We start from the raw sequence: 15,483 nt of genomic DNA, 5'->3' as shown, positions 1-15,483 counted from the left end.
GCCCAGAAAAGAGGCGAAAAGGAGAAAAACGTAAAAAAACGTGAAAAAAAAGTAAGAGGAAGAGAAGGGAAAAAAAGGTGGAAATGGGTTTAAAAGTGATTTCGGCGGAGAAATATATATATATATATATATATATATATATATATATATATATATATATACGCGCACACACACACATATATATAAACGTATTCTCCGTTGAGATATTGCAGCCGCTGCTGTGTCCAGGCCCAGGAGCCTTAGCACTGTGCTGTGATGTCACTCAATACCACTGACATCACTAGGTGTAAACAACATCTCTCCTTTGCTGTGTATGTGACTATGGAGCTGTTTGGTGATGTCGTCTATTATGGCCTTCATAGAAGCAACAGGAGATTGTTGCATCCATCTAGAACCCTCAGAACTACAGTGCTATGATGTCACTCACTTCCACAGGCCTTGCAGAGTGTAAACAACAACAACCCAGCTTTGTTGTGTATGTAACCATAGGGATTTGTGATGTCACCTAGAACCTTCACAGCAGCGACAGCTTTATGAGGAGCATCAGCACTGCTCTGCCTGAGCAGAAACATCACCGCCATAGGTTGTCAAATAACCCGGGTTTAACCCACACAGGTAAGTCCAATGGGGTGCAGGCATGTCCTCTATGCTTACAGCTTCCCGTGGGTGTTGGTTTGATACCGTTTGGGGACAGCCAAGGAGGCATCTGCAGGCAACAAAGGTAGGTGTGTGCTTGTGTGTGTGTTTCCTATGCAGATCCTAAGCCCAGTGTCACATGCAAGTAGGAGGAGTAAGAAGGGTTCCTGGCAAATCCGGGTTATGGATTGCATTTAAAAAGGCCCCGTGGGAGTGCAATGGGCCCCTGTCTTGCTGCTTAGCAATAATGGTATGGGTTTAGGTTCTGCTGTGTGTACTGGTGGTTGACTGCCCCCCAGCCCAGAGTGTGCATGGAAAATTGTCTGGCAGCCTCCCTGACAGCAAGCAGTGATAGTGCCCATGAAGGGGACCTTGTTGGGCCCGCCCCTTTCACGGTTATCGCTTCTCGGCCTTTTGGCTAAGATCAAGTGTAGTATCTGTTCTTATCAGTTTAATATCTGATACGTCCCCTATCTGGGGACCATATATTAAATGGATTTTTGAGAACGGGGGCCGATTTCGAAGCTTGCTTCCGTCGCCCTATGCATTGACCCGATATGGCAGTATCTTCGGGTACAGTGCACCACCCCCTTACAGGGTTAAAAAGAAAGATTCCTACTTTCATTGCTACCTGCTTGCTGGCTAGCCAGCTAGCCAGCCCTGTGGGCCTTGCTGCTGCTGCAGCCAAAAAACAAAAGGTGGTGCTGCTGCTGCTTCTGCTGCTTCTGCTTCTGCTTGTGTCTGGCCGCTGTTGGAGCGTCCAGGCACAGGACTTCTGCTGCTGCTGACTAAATGGCCTCCTTAATTGGATCATTTGAGTAGCCAGCACACCTGTGCAGGTAGGGCATGACATGATAGGCAGCTGCCTTGATAGCGGGTGGGTGCTGAATGTTCCTAATTGACAAAATAAGATTAATGCTTATGAAGAAATATAAAATCTCATCCCTTCCCCAATATCGCGCCACACCCCTACCCCTTAATTCCCTGGTTGAACTTGATGGACATATGTCTTTTTTCGACCGTACTAACTATGTAACTATGTAACATAACATGGGGGGGGGTCTCCTGGCTGTTCACACAGGTGTGTCATTGCTGTACATTGACCATGCATTGCTTCTGTGGTATTGCAAAGGCAAAGACAAATGCTTCCAGCCATCCATTGCACTAATGGATTGGTCATCAGCTGGCTGTCTATGTCCCGCATCAATATAGACCAAAGTACAGAGGGTTAGGCTATGCTATTGTGCACCTACCTGATGCATCAGAAGGTGCGAGGCCCTTGCTAAATTCTGTGCACAGACTTTGAGATCTATGCTTTAGACTGTATCTAAACCTGCTCCAACATGGACTGACATTCTGGCCTACTTTCAGCCGATGCGACTTGTCTGTCGCTGAACAGTCGCTTTTTATGTATTCAGCACCTATGTATAATGTTGTAAAAATGCTCTAGAAGCTAAAGTCGCAGAAATGTCACACATATTTGGCCTGCAACTTTCTGTGCGACAAATTCAGACAGGAAAAATCAGTATAAATCCTTAGAAAATTATCCCCCAGTGTCTCCATCTGCTGGCGGTATTGAATAAGCATTGCTGCACTGATGGGGTATGCATTAGACGAAAAAAAAGAAGAAAAAGAAGAATAATACGCCCAGAAAAGAGGCGAAAAGGAGAAAAACGTAAAAAAACGTGAAAAAAAAGTAAGAGGAAGAGAAGGGAAAAAAAGGTGGAAATGGGTTTAAAAGTGATTTCGGCGGAGAAATATATATATATATATATATATATATATATATATATATATACGCGCACACACACACATATATATAAACGTATTCTCCGTTGAGATATTGCAGCCGCTGCTGTGTCCAGGCCCAGGAGCCTTAGCACTGTGCTGTGATGTCACTCAATACCACTGACATCACTAGGTGTAAACAACATCTCTCCTTTGCTGTGTATGTGACTATGGAGCTGTTTGGTGATGTCGTCTATTATGGCCTTCATAGAAGCAACAGGAGATTGTTGCATCCATCTAGAACCCTCAGAACTACAGTGCTATGATGTCACTCACTTCCACAGGCCTTGCAGAGTGTAAACAACAACAACCCAGCTTTGTTGTGTATGTAACCATAGGGATTTGTGATGTCACCTAGAACCTTCACAGCAGCGACAGCTTTATGAGGAGCATCAGCACTGCTCTGCCTGAGCAGAACCATCACCGCCATAGGTTGTCAAATAACCCGGGTTTAACCCACACAGGTAAGTCCAATGGGGTGCAGGCATGTCCTCTATGCTTACAGCTTCCCGTGGGTGTTGGTTTGATACCGTTTGGGGACAGCCAAGGAGGCATCTGCAGGCAACAAAGGTAGGTGTGTGCTTGTGTGTGTGTTTCCTATGCAGATCCTAAGCCCAGTGTCACATGCAAGTAGGAGGAGTAAGAAGGGTTCCTGGCAAATCCGGGTTATGGATTGCATTTAAAAAGGCCCCGTGGGAGTGCAATGGGCCCCTGTCTTGCTGCTTAGCAATAATGGTATGGGTTTAGGTTCTGCTGTGTGTACTGGTGGTTGACTGCCCCCCAGCCCAGAGTGTGCATGGAAAATTGTCTGGCAGCCTCCCTGACAGCAAGCAGTGATAGTGCCCATGAAGGGGACCTTGTTGGGCCCGCCCCTTTCACGGTTATCGCTTCTCGGCCTTTTGGCTAAGGTATAGGGATATACCTTGGCTGATCCGGTTCCTGCTTTTGTGGGTGCTCTGAGACCCCCCTCCTTGGCCCTGGGACATCGCCCTTCATTGGGCTTAAGTCCCTTGCTGCTATTGGGGAGGGGGCCCACCTCAGTGTAGAGTTGCGATCCCCCTTTGCCTTAGGGACCTAGTGTCTCTTTGGTGCGCTTGATTGTGAGCATGGCGTCAGCCAGTGACGGAGATCCAGGCATGGTACCATCTTATGCCAAGCTCAAGAACTCAGTACGTATATCGTACTTGGAGGACCAGAGAAAGAACCGGGACCTGAAGTACATCGTGGAGCAAGTTCTGCTGGGCGTCTTTGGATTAAGGAAGCATGAGATATTATCCATCCAAGATTATCCGAAAAGAGGAGTATACGATGTTACTTTTACGGAAGGAGGTATTTACAAGGACTTTGTTATACAGATGAAGAAGGTAAGCGGAGATTCCCGCTTGAGTGGAATAAGAATTGTTGAGCACTTTCCCGATGAACTTATGCTTTTAGTTATAAAAATGTACTCTCCATACGTTAAAGAAGATGAAATTGTTGTGTTTTTAAGGAATTTTTGTAAAAAAATTATAAATAGAGGGAAAGTGATGAATGAGTGTGGAATATGGTCCTCTAAGTGGAAGTTTCTGGTTGAGTTCAAAGAAGATCTATTACTCCCAGGACGAAAGGTTATGCCTCCAGCTCGGTTCAAGTTAGGAAATGTAAATGGTGACGTGTTTTTCCCAGGAATGCCCAATTTCTGCAGAGCTTGTAGAAGATATGGACATGATAAAAACGTATGTGAGAGTACATGTACAAATTGTGGCAGCACTGAGCACTCCTCCAGAGAATGCACAAAAGAAAAGAAATGCAGTTTATGTTACAGAGTTGACCATTTGTATGCTTCTTGTCCTCACAGAAACAAAGAGAAACAACAGAGAAGCCAGCCAGACCCCCGTCATATGAACAGAGAAGACAGCAAACCAGAAGAAAACCCAACTGATCCACATGGTGAGTCTGCTACCTCTGATGAAGATGGATATGAGAAACCCTCCAGCATGAAGGTAAGAAGAAAGGAGAAGAAAGCATGGCAGACAGGAGCTCCTCTCTCGCAGCAGAGGGGTAGTAACCTGGATGAAGCTGTCAGCAAGCCTCAGAGTGCCCCCCTGAGGAAGCCAGAAAATGTTGGGGCTAAGAGAAGAAAGACCGGAACAGGAAGAGAAGAGGCGTTTGTGGAAGAAGAGGGGGGGGGTAGGGATGCCATCAGGTGTTCCAGCCCCCTCCCCAAGTGAAACAGGCAACTCGTCCATGGTTCCCGACACGGTGGAAGTCGTTGTGCCCGACCGGCTGCCCGGGGTGGCTCCGACAGGTCATCCCGGGGAGGAGATGGACACTGGGCAAGGTGACGGAGACGGGACAACCCCTGTTCCGGCGAAGAGGAATCCTCTCCTTAGTCCCCTACCGGAGGATCTTCAGGAGGAGGTAATGGAGGAGTCAGACGGTAGCAGCTCACCGGAATCTCTGGTGACAGTGAGATCAGAAGGGGAAAATGATAGTTTTGGGGGTCTGGCTGATGAGGATGAGATAGAATGTGCACAAAGATATTGAAAGTGGTCTCTCTGTAACCTTTAATGATGGCGCTCCATGGACTCTCCCTCAATGTGAGGGGCCTTAAGACACACGCAAGAAGAACTGCTATTTTTAATTTTTTATCCTTTTTGTCTGCATCAGTTTTCTTCTTACAGGAATGTGGCATCCCTCACCAAGCATCATACAAGAAATATGAAGAAGACTGGAAGCATGGCCCCTCAGTGTGGTCAGGGTCCAACGTATCTAAATCTGGAGGAGTTGCTATACTTTTTAAGGGTAATATTAATATCATTTTTAAGCAAGAGATTTTACCAGGAAGGATTTTATTAGTTAAAGCTTTTATAAATGGTTTTACATGGCAGTTTTTAAACTTTTATGGTTCACCTGATAAAAAAGAAAGAGAAGAGATGTTAGAGATTTTACCTCTTTTTATTAATGATTCTTATCCTTTGATTTTAGCTGGGGATTTTAATTGTGTTTTAAGAGGTGAGAAAAGATATTCTCGAGCTACTAGTAGAAATTATGATAAGACATCTAACATTTTAAAAAATATTACTTTAGATTTTAGGCTTATAGATGTTTTTAAAAAATGTAATCCAAATTTACCTGATACTGAAGGCATTACATGGAGTAATGTGAATTGTAGCTCGAGGATTGATTTTATCTTCTCTTCTCAAAATGTTTTACCTGCCAAATGTGAGCTTTTAACTAATATATTTTCTGATCATAAATGTCTTCTATTTGTTTTAAATCCTGTTCCTGGTTTTAAGAGGGGTATTGGTTCATGGAAATTGAACATATCTCTTTTAGAAGATAAAATAATCTTAACAGAATACGCCAATTTTTATAATAAATGTAAAAATAATAGAGACCCAAATATAGATATAAAAGTATGGTGGGAAAATATGAAGAAAAAAACTAAAGATTTTTTTATAAAACAAGGTATCCAAAAAGCTAAAGATAAAAGACATTGTTAAGATATTTTAAATACACGTCTTCAAACTCTTTTTAAATTGCACAATATAGGGATAGATGTAAAAGATGATATTGTTAACATTAAAAAAGAAATAAAAACATTTTTAAATGAAAAAGGTAAAGAGATCATTTTTAAAGCTAAAATCAAACATATTGAAAATAATGAAAAATGTACAAGATATTTTTTTAAAAAATCTAATCAAAAAAGAGTCCATATTGAAAAACTAGAAGGAGAAGTGGAGATGAATAAAATTTTATTTAAAGTACAATGTTATTATAGGGAACTTTTTAATGAGAAAAAAATAGATGCTAATTTCATGAACGATGCCTTAAACAAAATAGAACGTGTTTTAGAGAATAATTCTCAATCCTTTCTTTTACAGTCTATCCCAGAGAAGGAAATATTGGATACCATAAACAGTTTTAATTTGGGTAAAGTACCGGGGTCTGATGGCCTGCCAATCGAATTTTATAAGGTTTTTTATGAGGTTTTAAAAGATGATCTTTTATCTCTTTTTACAGATGTTTTTAATACCAAGATTTTACCACAGTCATGGAAAATGGGTGAGGTTTCTCTGCTCTTTAAAAAAGGTGATAAAGAGGATATTAGGAATTGGAGACCAATAACCCTTTTAAACGCTGATTATAAAATAATGGCTAAAATATGTGCAAACAGACTAAAAAATGTTATAGATAAATTAATACATAATAATCAAGTGTGTGGTATACCGGGTAGAAACATGTGGGAAAATTTAAACCTCATAAAAGATATAATAGAAGATGCTAAAATAAGGAAAAGTAATTTAGCAATTTTAACAATAGACTTTGAAAAAGCATTTGACAGAGTCTCGCACTGTTTTTTATTTAATCTTTTAAATAAAATGGGCATACCAGAAGGTTTTTTAACGTCACTCAAAGCCTTTTATAATGACTGTTTTAGCAAAATTTTAATTAATGGTTTTAAGACTGAAATGGTTCCCTTAAAATCTGGTGTGAAGCAGGGTTGCCCCCTATCACCCCTTTTATTTATTTGTGCACTAGAGCCACTTTTATGTGTCATAAGAGGTGATAAACAGATCCGTGGGATAAAGCTCCCCGGAGGAAATGGTCTTGAAGCTAAAGTAGTCAGTTATATGGATGATGTAGCAGTGACATGTCAAGATAGCCTGGCACTTAAAAAAACTTTAACACAAATTAACTATTTCTGTTGTGCTTCTGGTTTTAAAGTGAATTTTAACAAGTGCGAGATTTTAAAAGTCGGCAAGCTGGATACAAGAGACATAAAGGTACCGGTAGTAGAAAAAGTAAAAATTTTAGGTGTGTATTTTAATGAATTAAATAATGGAAACGAAAGCTGGGAGCTAACAATGCAAAAGGTGAACCAAAAATTATGTGTATGGAGACTAAGAGACCTTACAATGGAAGGAAAAGTGCTGATTTTAAAGATGGTGATTTTACCTTTGCTTTTATATTTAAGTTTAGTGTTCCCACCTAACACACATATAATACGTAAAGTCTCAAAAGTCTGTTACACCTTTTTTTGGAATTCCAAATATGAGAAGTTAAAAAGAGAAATTGTATCTAAACCTAAAGAGAAAGGGGGGAAAAGTTTTACTGATTTTACTGCGTTCCTTTATACAAAATTCTTTTCATTGTGTCTTAAGAATGTTTTTAAAGACAACTATTGGTCGTTCTTTTTGCGCTATAATGTTGGTAATCTCATGAGACACCATGGTTGGTTTGAAACAGATCTTAAACACCCTTATGCTTTTAACCTCCCTATTACTTATTGTATTTTAGAAAAGATTGTTTCTCTTTTTAAATTGTTTGATTTTAGTAAAGATATTCTAATCGATGGGAAAAAACTTACGAGAGTCATTTTAAACAATATTAACATGTGCCAAGTTGGAAATTTTAATGATGATAAATGTAAAGAAATCTGGAGAATTTTATCTTTTTAACTCACAGAAGGACTTATCCTGGAGCTGCATCCACAGTTGCCTTCCGTGCCGGGCTTTCCAACACCGTAGAGGATTTGCAAGCACAGCAAAGTGTCCAAGAGAGGGATGCCACGAAGAGGAGACTGTTTTACATCTTTTATGGACATGTGATTTTTCTAGAAGGATATGGACTAAAATGCTGCCACTTTTAAACAAAATTGCTGCTATAAAAGACTTGGACTATAATATGGTTTTATATGGGTGTTTGGATTGTCCCGGCGAACAAGAGAAACGGAAGGCATGGCAAATAATAAACTGTGTGAAGGCAGCTCTGTGGAAAAATAGGAATATTTTATTATTTAAAAAGGACATTTTATCTTTCGATGATGTTATTGGAATGATTTTAAGTGAAATGTACATCTATCTTTTAATCGATAAACAAAGTGATGAGTTTGCATTCATAAAATGGCATTTTACCGACTGGCATATGTGAAATTGTAAAATTGTAAGTTTTTTATGTTCCCCTGGTTTTAATGCTATGTAACTATGTAACTATGTTAAAACTTGAAACTTAAATAAAATAGAGTTAAAAAAAAATCTGTTCTTATCAGTTTAATATCTGATACGTCCCCTATCTGGGGACCATATATTAAATGGATTTTTGAGAACGGGGGCCGATTTCGAAGCTTGCTTCCGTCGCCCTATGCATTGACCCGATATGGCAGTATCTTCGGGTACAGTGCACCACCCCCTTACAGGGTTAAAAAGAAAGATTCCTACTTTCATTGCTACCTGCTTGCTGGCTAGCCAGCTAGCCAGCCCTGTGGGCCTTGCTGCTGCTGCAGCCAAAAAACAAAAGGTGGTGCTGCTGCTGCTTCTGCTTCTGCTTGTGTCTGGCCGCTGTTGGAGCGTCCAGGCACAGGACTTCTGCTGCTGCTGACTAAATGGCCTCCTTAATTGGATCATTTGAGTAGCCAGCACACCTGTGCAGGTAGGGCATGACATGATAGGCAGCTGCCTTGATAGCGGGTGGGTGCTGAATGTTCCTAATTGACAAAATAAGATTAATGCTTATGAAGAAATATAAAATCTCATCCCTTCCCCAATATCGCGCCACACCCCTACCCCTTAATTCCCTGGTTGAACTTGATGGACATATGTCTTTTTTCGACCGTACTAACTATGTAACTATGTACCATAACATGGGGGGGGGGGTCTCCTGGCTGTTCACACAGGTGTGTCATTGCTGTACATTGACCATGCATTGCTTCTGTGGTATTGCAAAGGCAAAGACAAATGCTTCCAGCCATCCATTGCACTAATGGATTGGTCATCAGCTGGCTGTCTATGTCCCGCATCAATATAGACCAAAGTACAGAGGGTTAGGCTATGCTATTGTGCACCTACCTGATGCATCAGAAGGTGCGAGGCCCTTGCTAAATTCTGTGCACAGACTTTGAGATCTATGCTTTAGACTGTATCTAAACCTGCTCCAACATGGACTGACATTCTGGCCTACTTTCAGCCGATGCGACTTGTCTGTCGCTGAACAGTCGCTTTTTATGTATTCAGCACCTATGTATAATGTTGTAAAAATGCTCTAGAAGCTAAAGTCGCAGAAATGTCACACATATTTGGCCTGCAACTTTCTGTGCGACAAATTCAGACAGGAAAAATCAGTATAAATCCTTAGAAAATTATCCCCCAGTGTCTCCATCTGCTGGCGGTATTGAATAAGCATTGCTGCACTGATGGGGTATGCATTAGACGAAAAAAAAGAAGAAAAAGAAGAATAATACGCCCAGAAAAGAGGCGAAAAGGAGAAAAACGTAAAAAAACGTGAAAAAAAAGTAAGAGGAAGAGAAGGGAAAAAAAGGTGGAAATGGGTTTAAAAGTGATTTCGGCGGAGAAATATATATATATATATATATATATATATATATATATATATATACGCGCACACACACACATATATATAAACGTATTCTCCGTTGAGATATTGCAGCCGCTGCTGTGTCCAGGCCCAGGAGCCTTAGCACTGTGCTGTGATGTCACTCAATACCACTGACATCACTAGGTGTAAACAACATCTCTCCTTTGCTGTGTATGTGACTATGGAGCTGTTTGGTGATGTCGTCTATTATGGCCTTCATAGAAGCAACAGGAGATTGTTGCATCCATCTAGAACCCTCAGAACTACAGTGCTATGATGTCACTCACTTCCACAGGCCTTGCAAAGTGTAAACAACAACAACCCAGCTTTGTTGTGTATGTAACCATAGGGATTTGTGATGTCACCTAGAACCTTCACAGCAGCGACAGCTTTATGAGGAGCATCAGCACTGCTCTGCCTGAGCAGAACCATCACCGCCATAGGTTGTCAAATAACCCGGGTTTAACCCACACAGGTAAGTCCAATGGGGTGCAGGCATGTCCTCTATGCTTACAGCTTCCCGTGGGTGTTGGTTTGATACCGTTTGGGGACAGCCAAGGAGGCATCTGCAGGCAACAAAGGTAGGTGTGTGCTTGTGTGTGTGTTTCCTATGCAGATCCTAAGCCCAGTGTCACATGCAAGTAGGAGGAGTAAGAAGGGTTCCTGGCAAATCCGGGTTATGGATTGCATTTAAAAAGGCCCCGTGGGAGTGCAATGGGCCCCTGTCTTGCTGCTTAGCAATAATGGTATGGGTTTAGGTTCTGCTGTGTGTACTGGTGGTTGACTGCCCCCCAGCCCAGAGTGTGCATGGAAAATTGTCTGACAGCCTCCCTGACAGCAAGCAGTGATAGTGCCCATGAAGGGGACCTTGTTGGGCCCGCCCCTTTCACGGTTATCGCTTCTCGGCCTTTTGGCTAAGATCAAGTGTAGTATCTGTTCTTATCAGTTTAATATCTGATACGTCCCCTATCTGGGGACCATATATTAAATGGATTTTTGAGAACGGGGGCCGATTTCGAAGCTTGCTTCCGTCGCCCTATGCATTGACCCGATATGGCAGTATCTTCGGGTACAGTGCACCACCCCCTTACAGGGTTAAAAAGAAAGATTCCTACTTTCATTGCTACCTGCTTGCTGGCTAGCCAGCTAGCCAGCCCTGTGGGCCTTGCTGCTGCTGCAGCCAAAAAACAAAAGGTGGTGCTGCTGCTGCTGCTTCTGCTGCTTCTGCTTCTGCTTGTGTCTGGCCGCTGTTGGAGCGTCCAGGCACAGGACTTCTGCTGCTGCTGACTAAATGGCCTCCTTAATTGGATCATTTGAGTAGCCAGCACACCTGTGCAGGTAGGGCATGACATGATAGGCAGCTGCCTTGATAGCGGGTGGGTGCTGAATGTTCCTAATTGACAAAATAAGATTAATGCTTATGAAGAAATATAAAATCTCATCCCTTCCCCAATATCGCGCCACACCCCTACCCCTTAATTCCCTGGTTGAACTTGATGGACATATGTCTTTTTTCGACCGTACTAACTATGTAACTATGTAACATAACATGGGGGGGGGGGTCTCCTGGCTGTTCACACAGGTGTGTCATTGCTGTACATTGACCATGCATTGCTTCTGTGGTATTGCAAAGGCAAAGACAAATGCTTCCAGCCATCCATTGCACTAATGGATTGGTCATCAGCTGGCTGTCTATGTCCCGCATCAATATAGACCAAAGTACAGAGGGTTAGGCTATGCTATTGTGCACCTACCTGATGCATCAGAAGGTGCGAGGCCCTTGCTAAATTCTGTGCACAGACTTTGAGATCTATGCTTTAGACTGTATCTAAACCTGCTCCAACATGGACTGACATTCTGGCCTACTTTCAGCCGATGCGACTTGTCTGTCGCTGAACAGTCACTTTTTATGTATTCAGCACCTATGTATAATGTTGTAAAAATGCTCTAGAAGCTAAAGTCGCAGAAATGTCACACATATTTGGCCTGCAACTTTCTGTGCGACAAATTCAGACAGGAAAAATCAGTATAAATCCTTAGAAAATTATCCCCCAGTGTCTCCATCTGCTGGCGGTATTGAATAAGCATTGCTGCACTGATGGGGTATGCATTAGACGAAAAAAAAGAAGAAAAAGAAGAATAATACGCCCAGAAAAGAGGCGAAAAGGAGAAAAACGTAAAAAAACGTGAAAAAAAAGTAAGAGGAAGAGAAGGGAAAAAAAGGTGGAAATGGGTTTAAAAGTGATTTCGGCGGAGAAATATATATATATATATATATATATATATATATATATATATATATACGCGCACACACACACATATATATAAACGTATTCTCCGTTGAGATATTGCAGCCGCTGCTGTGTCCAGGCCCAGGAGCCTTAGCACTGTGCTGTGATGTCACTCAATACCACTGACATCACTAGGTGTAAACAACATCTCTCCTTTGCTGTGTATGTGACTATGGAGCTGTTTGGTGATGTCGTCTATTATGGCCTTCATAGAAGCAACAGGAGATTGTTGCATCCATCTAGAACCCTCAGAACTACAGTGCTATGATGTCACTCACTTCCACAGGCCTTGCAGAGTGTAAACAACAACAACCCAGCTTTGTTGTGTATGTAACCATAGGGATTTGTGATGTCACCTAGAACCTTCACAGCAGCGACAGCTTTATGAGGAGCATCAGCACTGCTCTGCCTGAGCAGAACCATCACCGCCATAGGTTGTCAAATAACCCGGATTTAACCCACACAGGTAAGTCCAATGGGGTGCAGGCATGTCCTCTATGCTTACAGCTTCCCGTGGGTGTTGGTTTGATACCGTTTGGGGACAGCCAAGGAGGCATCTGCAGGCAACAAAGGTAGGTGTGTGCTTGTGTGTGTGTTTCCTATGCAGATCCTAAGCCCAGTGTCACATGCAAGTAGGAGGAGTAAGAAGGGTTCCTGGCAAATCCGGGTTATGGATTGCATTTAAAAAGGCCCCGTGGGAGTGCAATGGGCCCCTGTCTTGCTGCTTAGCAATAATGGTATGGGTTTAGGTTCTGCTGTGTGTACTGGTGGTTGACTGCCCCCCAGCCCAGAGTGTGCATGGAAAATTGTCTGGCAGCCTCCCTGACAGCAAGCAGTGATAGTGCCCATGAAGGGGACCTTGTTGGGCCCGCCCCTTTCACGGTTATCGCTTCTCGGCCTTTTGGCTAAGGTATAGGGATATACCTTGGCTGATCCGGTTCCTGCTTTTGTGGGTGCTCTGAGACCCCCCTCCTTGGCCCTGGGACATCGCCCTTCATTGGGCTTAAGTCCCTTGCTGCTATTGGGGAGGGGGCCCACCTCAGTGTAGAGTTGCGATCCCCCTTTGCCTTAGGGACCTAGTGTCTCTTTGGTGCGCTTGATTGTGAGCATGGCGTCAGCCAGTGACGGAGATCCAGGCATGGTACCATCTTATGCCAAGCTCAAGAACTCAGTACGTATATCGTACTTGGAGGACCAGAGAAAGAACCGGGACCTGAAGTACATCGTGGAGCAAGTTCTGCTGGGCGTCTTTGGATTAAGGAAGCATGAGATATTATCCATCCAAGATTATCCGAAAAGAGGAGTATACGATGTTACTTTTACGGAAGGAGGTATTTACAAGGACTTTGTTATACAGATGAAGAAGGTAAGCGGAGATTCCCGCTTGAGTGGAATAAGAATTGTTGAGCACTTTCCCGATGAACTTATGCTTTTAGTTATAAAAATGTACTCTCCATACGTTAAAGAAGATGAAATTGTTGTGTTTTTAAGGAATTTTTGTAAAAAAATTATAAATAGAGGGAAAGTGATGAATGAGTGTGGAATATGGTCCTCTAAGTGGAAGTTTCTGGTTGAGTTCAAAGAAGATCTATTACTCCCAGGACGAAAGGTTATGCCTCCAGCTCGGTTCAAGTTAGGAAATGTAAATGGTGACGTGTTTTTCCCAGGAATGCCCAATTTCTGCAGAGCTTGTAGAAGATATGGACATGATAAAAACGTATGTGAGAGTACATGTACAAATTGTGGCAGCACTGAGCACTCCTCCAGAGAATGCACAAAAGAAAAGAAATGCAGTTTATGTTACAGAGTTGACCATTTGTATGCTTCTTGTCCTCACAGAAACAAAGAGAAACAACAGAGAAGCCAGCCAGACCCCCGTCATATGAACAGAGAAGACAGCAAACCAGAAGAAAACCCAACTGATCCACATGGTGAGTCTGCTACCTCTGATGAAGATGGATATGAGAAACCCTCCAGCATGAAGGTAAGAAGAAAGGAGAAGAAAGCAAGGCAGACAGGAGCTCCTCTCTCGCAGCAGAGGGGTAGTAACCTGGATGAAGCTGTCAGCAAGCCTCAGAGTGCCCCCCTGAGGAAGCCAGAAAATGTTGGGGCTAAGAGAAGAAAGACCGGAACAGGAAGAGAAGAGGCGTTTGTGGAAGAAGAGGGGGGGGGGTAGGGATGCCATCAGGTGTTCCAGCCCCCTCCCCAAGTGAAACAGGCAACTCGTCCATGGTTCCCGACACGGTGGAAGTCGTTGTGCCCGACCGGCTGCCCGGGGTGGCTCCGACAGGTCATCCCGGGGAGGAGATGGACACTGGGCAAGGTGACGGAGACGGGACAACCCCTGTTCCGGCGAAGAGGAATCCTCTCCTTAGTCCCCTACCGGAGGATCTTCAGGAGGAGGTAATGGAGGAGTCAGACGGTAGCAGCTCACCGGAATCTCTGGTGACAGTGAGATCAGAAGGGGAAAATGATAGTTTTGGGGGTCTGGCTGATGAGGATGAGATAGAATGTGCACAAAGATATTGAAAGTGGTCTCTCTGTAACCTTTAATGATGGCGCTCCATGGACTCTCCCTCAATGTGAGGGGCCTTAAGACACACGCAAGAAGAACTGCTATTTTTAATTTTTTATCCTTTTTGTCTGCATCAGTTTTCTTCTTACAGGAATGTGGCATCCCTCACCAAGCATCATACAAGAAATATGAAGAAGACTGGAAGCATGGCCCCTCAGTGTGGTCAGGGTCCAACGTATCTAAATCTGGAGGAGTTGCTATACTTTTTAAGGGTAATATTAATATCATTTTTAAGCAAGAGATTTTACCAGGAAGGATTTTATTAGTTAAAGCTTTTATAAATGGTTTTACATGGCAGTTTTTAAACTTTTATGGTTCACCTGATAAAAAAGAAAGAGAAGAGATGTTAGAGATTTTACCTCTTTTTATTAATGATTCTTATCCTTTGATTTTAGCTGGGGATTTTAATTGTGTTTTAAGAGGTGAGAAAAGATATTCTCGAGCTACTAGTAGAAATTATGATAAGACATCTAACATTTTAAAAAATATTACTTTAGATTTTAGGCTTATAGATGTTTTTAAAAAATGTAATCCAAATTTACCTGATACTGAAGGCATTACATGGAGTAATGTGAATTGTAGCTCGAGGATTGATTTTATCTTCTCTTCTCAAAATGTTTTACCTGCCAAATGTGAGCTTTTAACTAATATATTTTCTGATCATAAATGTCTTCTATTTGTTTTAAATCCTGTTCCTGGTTTTAAGAGGGGTATTGGTTCATGGAAATTGAACATATCTCTTTTAGAAGATAAAATAATCTTAACAGAATACGCCAATTTTTATAATAAATGTAAAAATAATAGAGACCCAAATATAGATATAAAAGTATGGTGGGA

General features: G+C 42.3%; 1 protein-coding gene and 3 non-coding genes across 6 annotated transcripts; all 4 read left to right on the top strand.

The window, feature by feature from the left end:
* The first annotated feature begins 1,034 nt into the window (after positions 1-1,034).
* On the top strand, positions 1,035-1,225 carry LOC130328445 (U2 spliceosomal RNA). Its single transcript, XR_008872430.1, has one exon. It is a non-coding gene; the product is annotated as a U2 spliceosomal RNA (small nuclear RNA).
* Positions 1,226-3,460: 2,235 nt separating this feature from the next.
* On the top strand, positions 3,461-8,284 carry LOC130328348 (zinc finger CCHC domain-containing protein 3-like). 3 transcript variants are annotated; one of them, XM_056553453.1, is made up of 3 exons: positions 3,461-3,788; positions 4,262-5,208; positions 7,876-8,284. In XM_056553453.1, exons 1-2 carry the CDS (start codon positions 3,531-3,533, stop codon positions 4,343-4,345), a joined length of 342 nt encoding a protein of 113 aa, XP_056409428.1. In that variant the 5' UTR covers positions 3,461-3,530; the 3' UTR covers positions 4,346-5,208; positions 7,876-8,284. The 3 variants fall into 3 exon arrangements, with proteins under 3 accessions (XP_056409428.1, XP_056409427.1, XP_056409426.1); XM_056553452.1 differs by having other exon boundaries at positions 3,461-4,824; positions 5,074-5,208; XM_056553451.1 differs by having other exon boundaries at positions 3,461-5,208.
* A 122-nt stretch (positions 8,285-8,406) lies between these two features.
* On the top strand, positions 8,407-8,597 carry LOC130328390 (U2 spliceosomal RNA). The gene has a single exon (XR_008872390.1). It is a non-coding gene; the product is annotated as a U2 spliceosomal RNA (small nuclear RNA).
* A 2,077-nt stretch (positions 8,598-10,674) lies between these two features.
* LOC130328433 (U2 spliceosomal RNA) lies at positions 10,675-10,865 on the top strand. Its single transcript, XR_008872419.1, has one exon. It is a non-coding gene; the product is annotated as a U2 spliceosomal RNA (small nuclear RNA).
* Positions 10,866-15,483: the final 4,618 nt, after the last annotated feature.

Source organism: Hyla sarda, unplaced genomic scaffold (genome assembly GCF_029499605.1).
Source record: "Hyla sarda isolate aHylSar1 unplaced genomic scaffold, aHylSar1.hap1 scaffold_307, whole genome shotgun sequence".
In the NCBI taxonomy this organism is placed as follows: Eukaryota; Metazoa; Chordata; class Amphibia; order Anura; family Hylidae; genus Hyla; species Hyla sarda.
Note: the sequence above shows the minus strand (reverse complement) of the source record. Positions and strands in the feature narration are given on the sequence as shown.

Bases quoted from the DNA above. Each gene is read 5' to 3' on its own strand.
- LOC130328348 (XM_056553452.1), top strand. From the start codon at position 3,531: ATGGCGTCAGCCAGTGACGGAGATCCAGGCATGGTACCATCTTATGCC.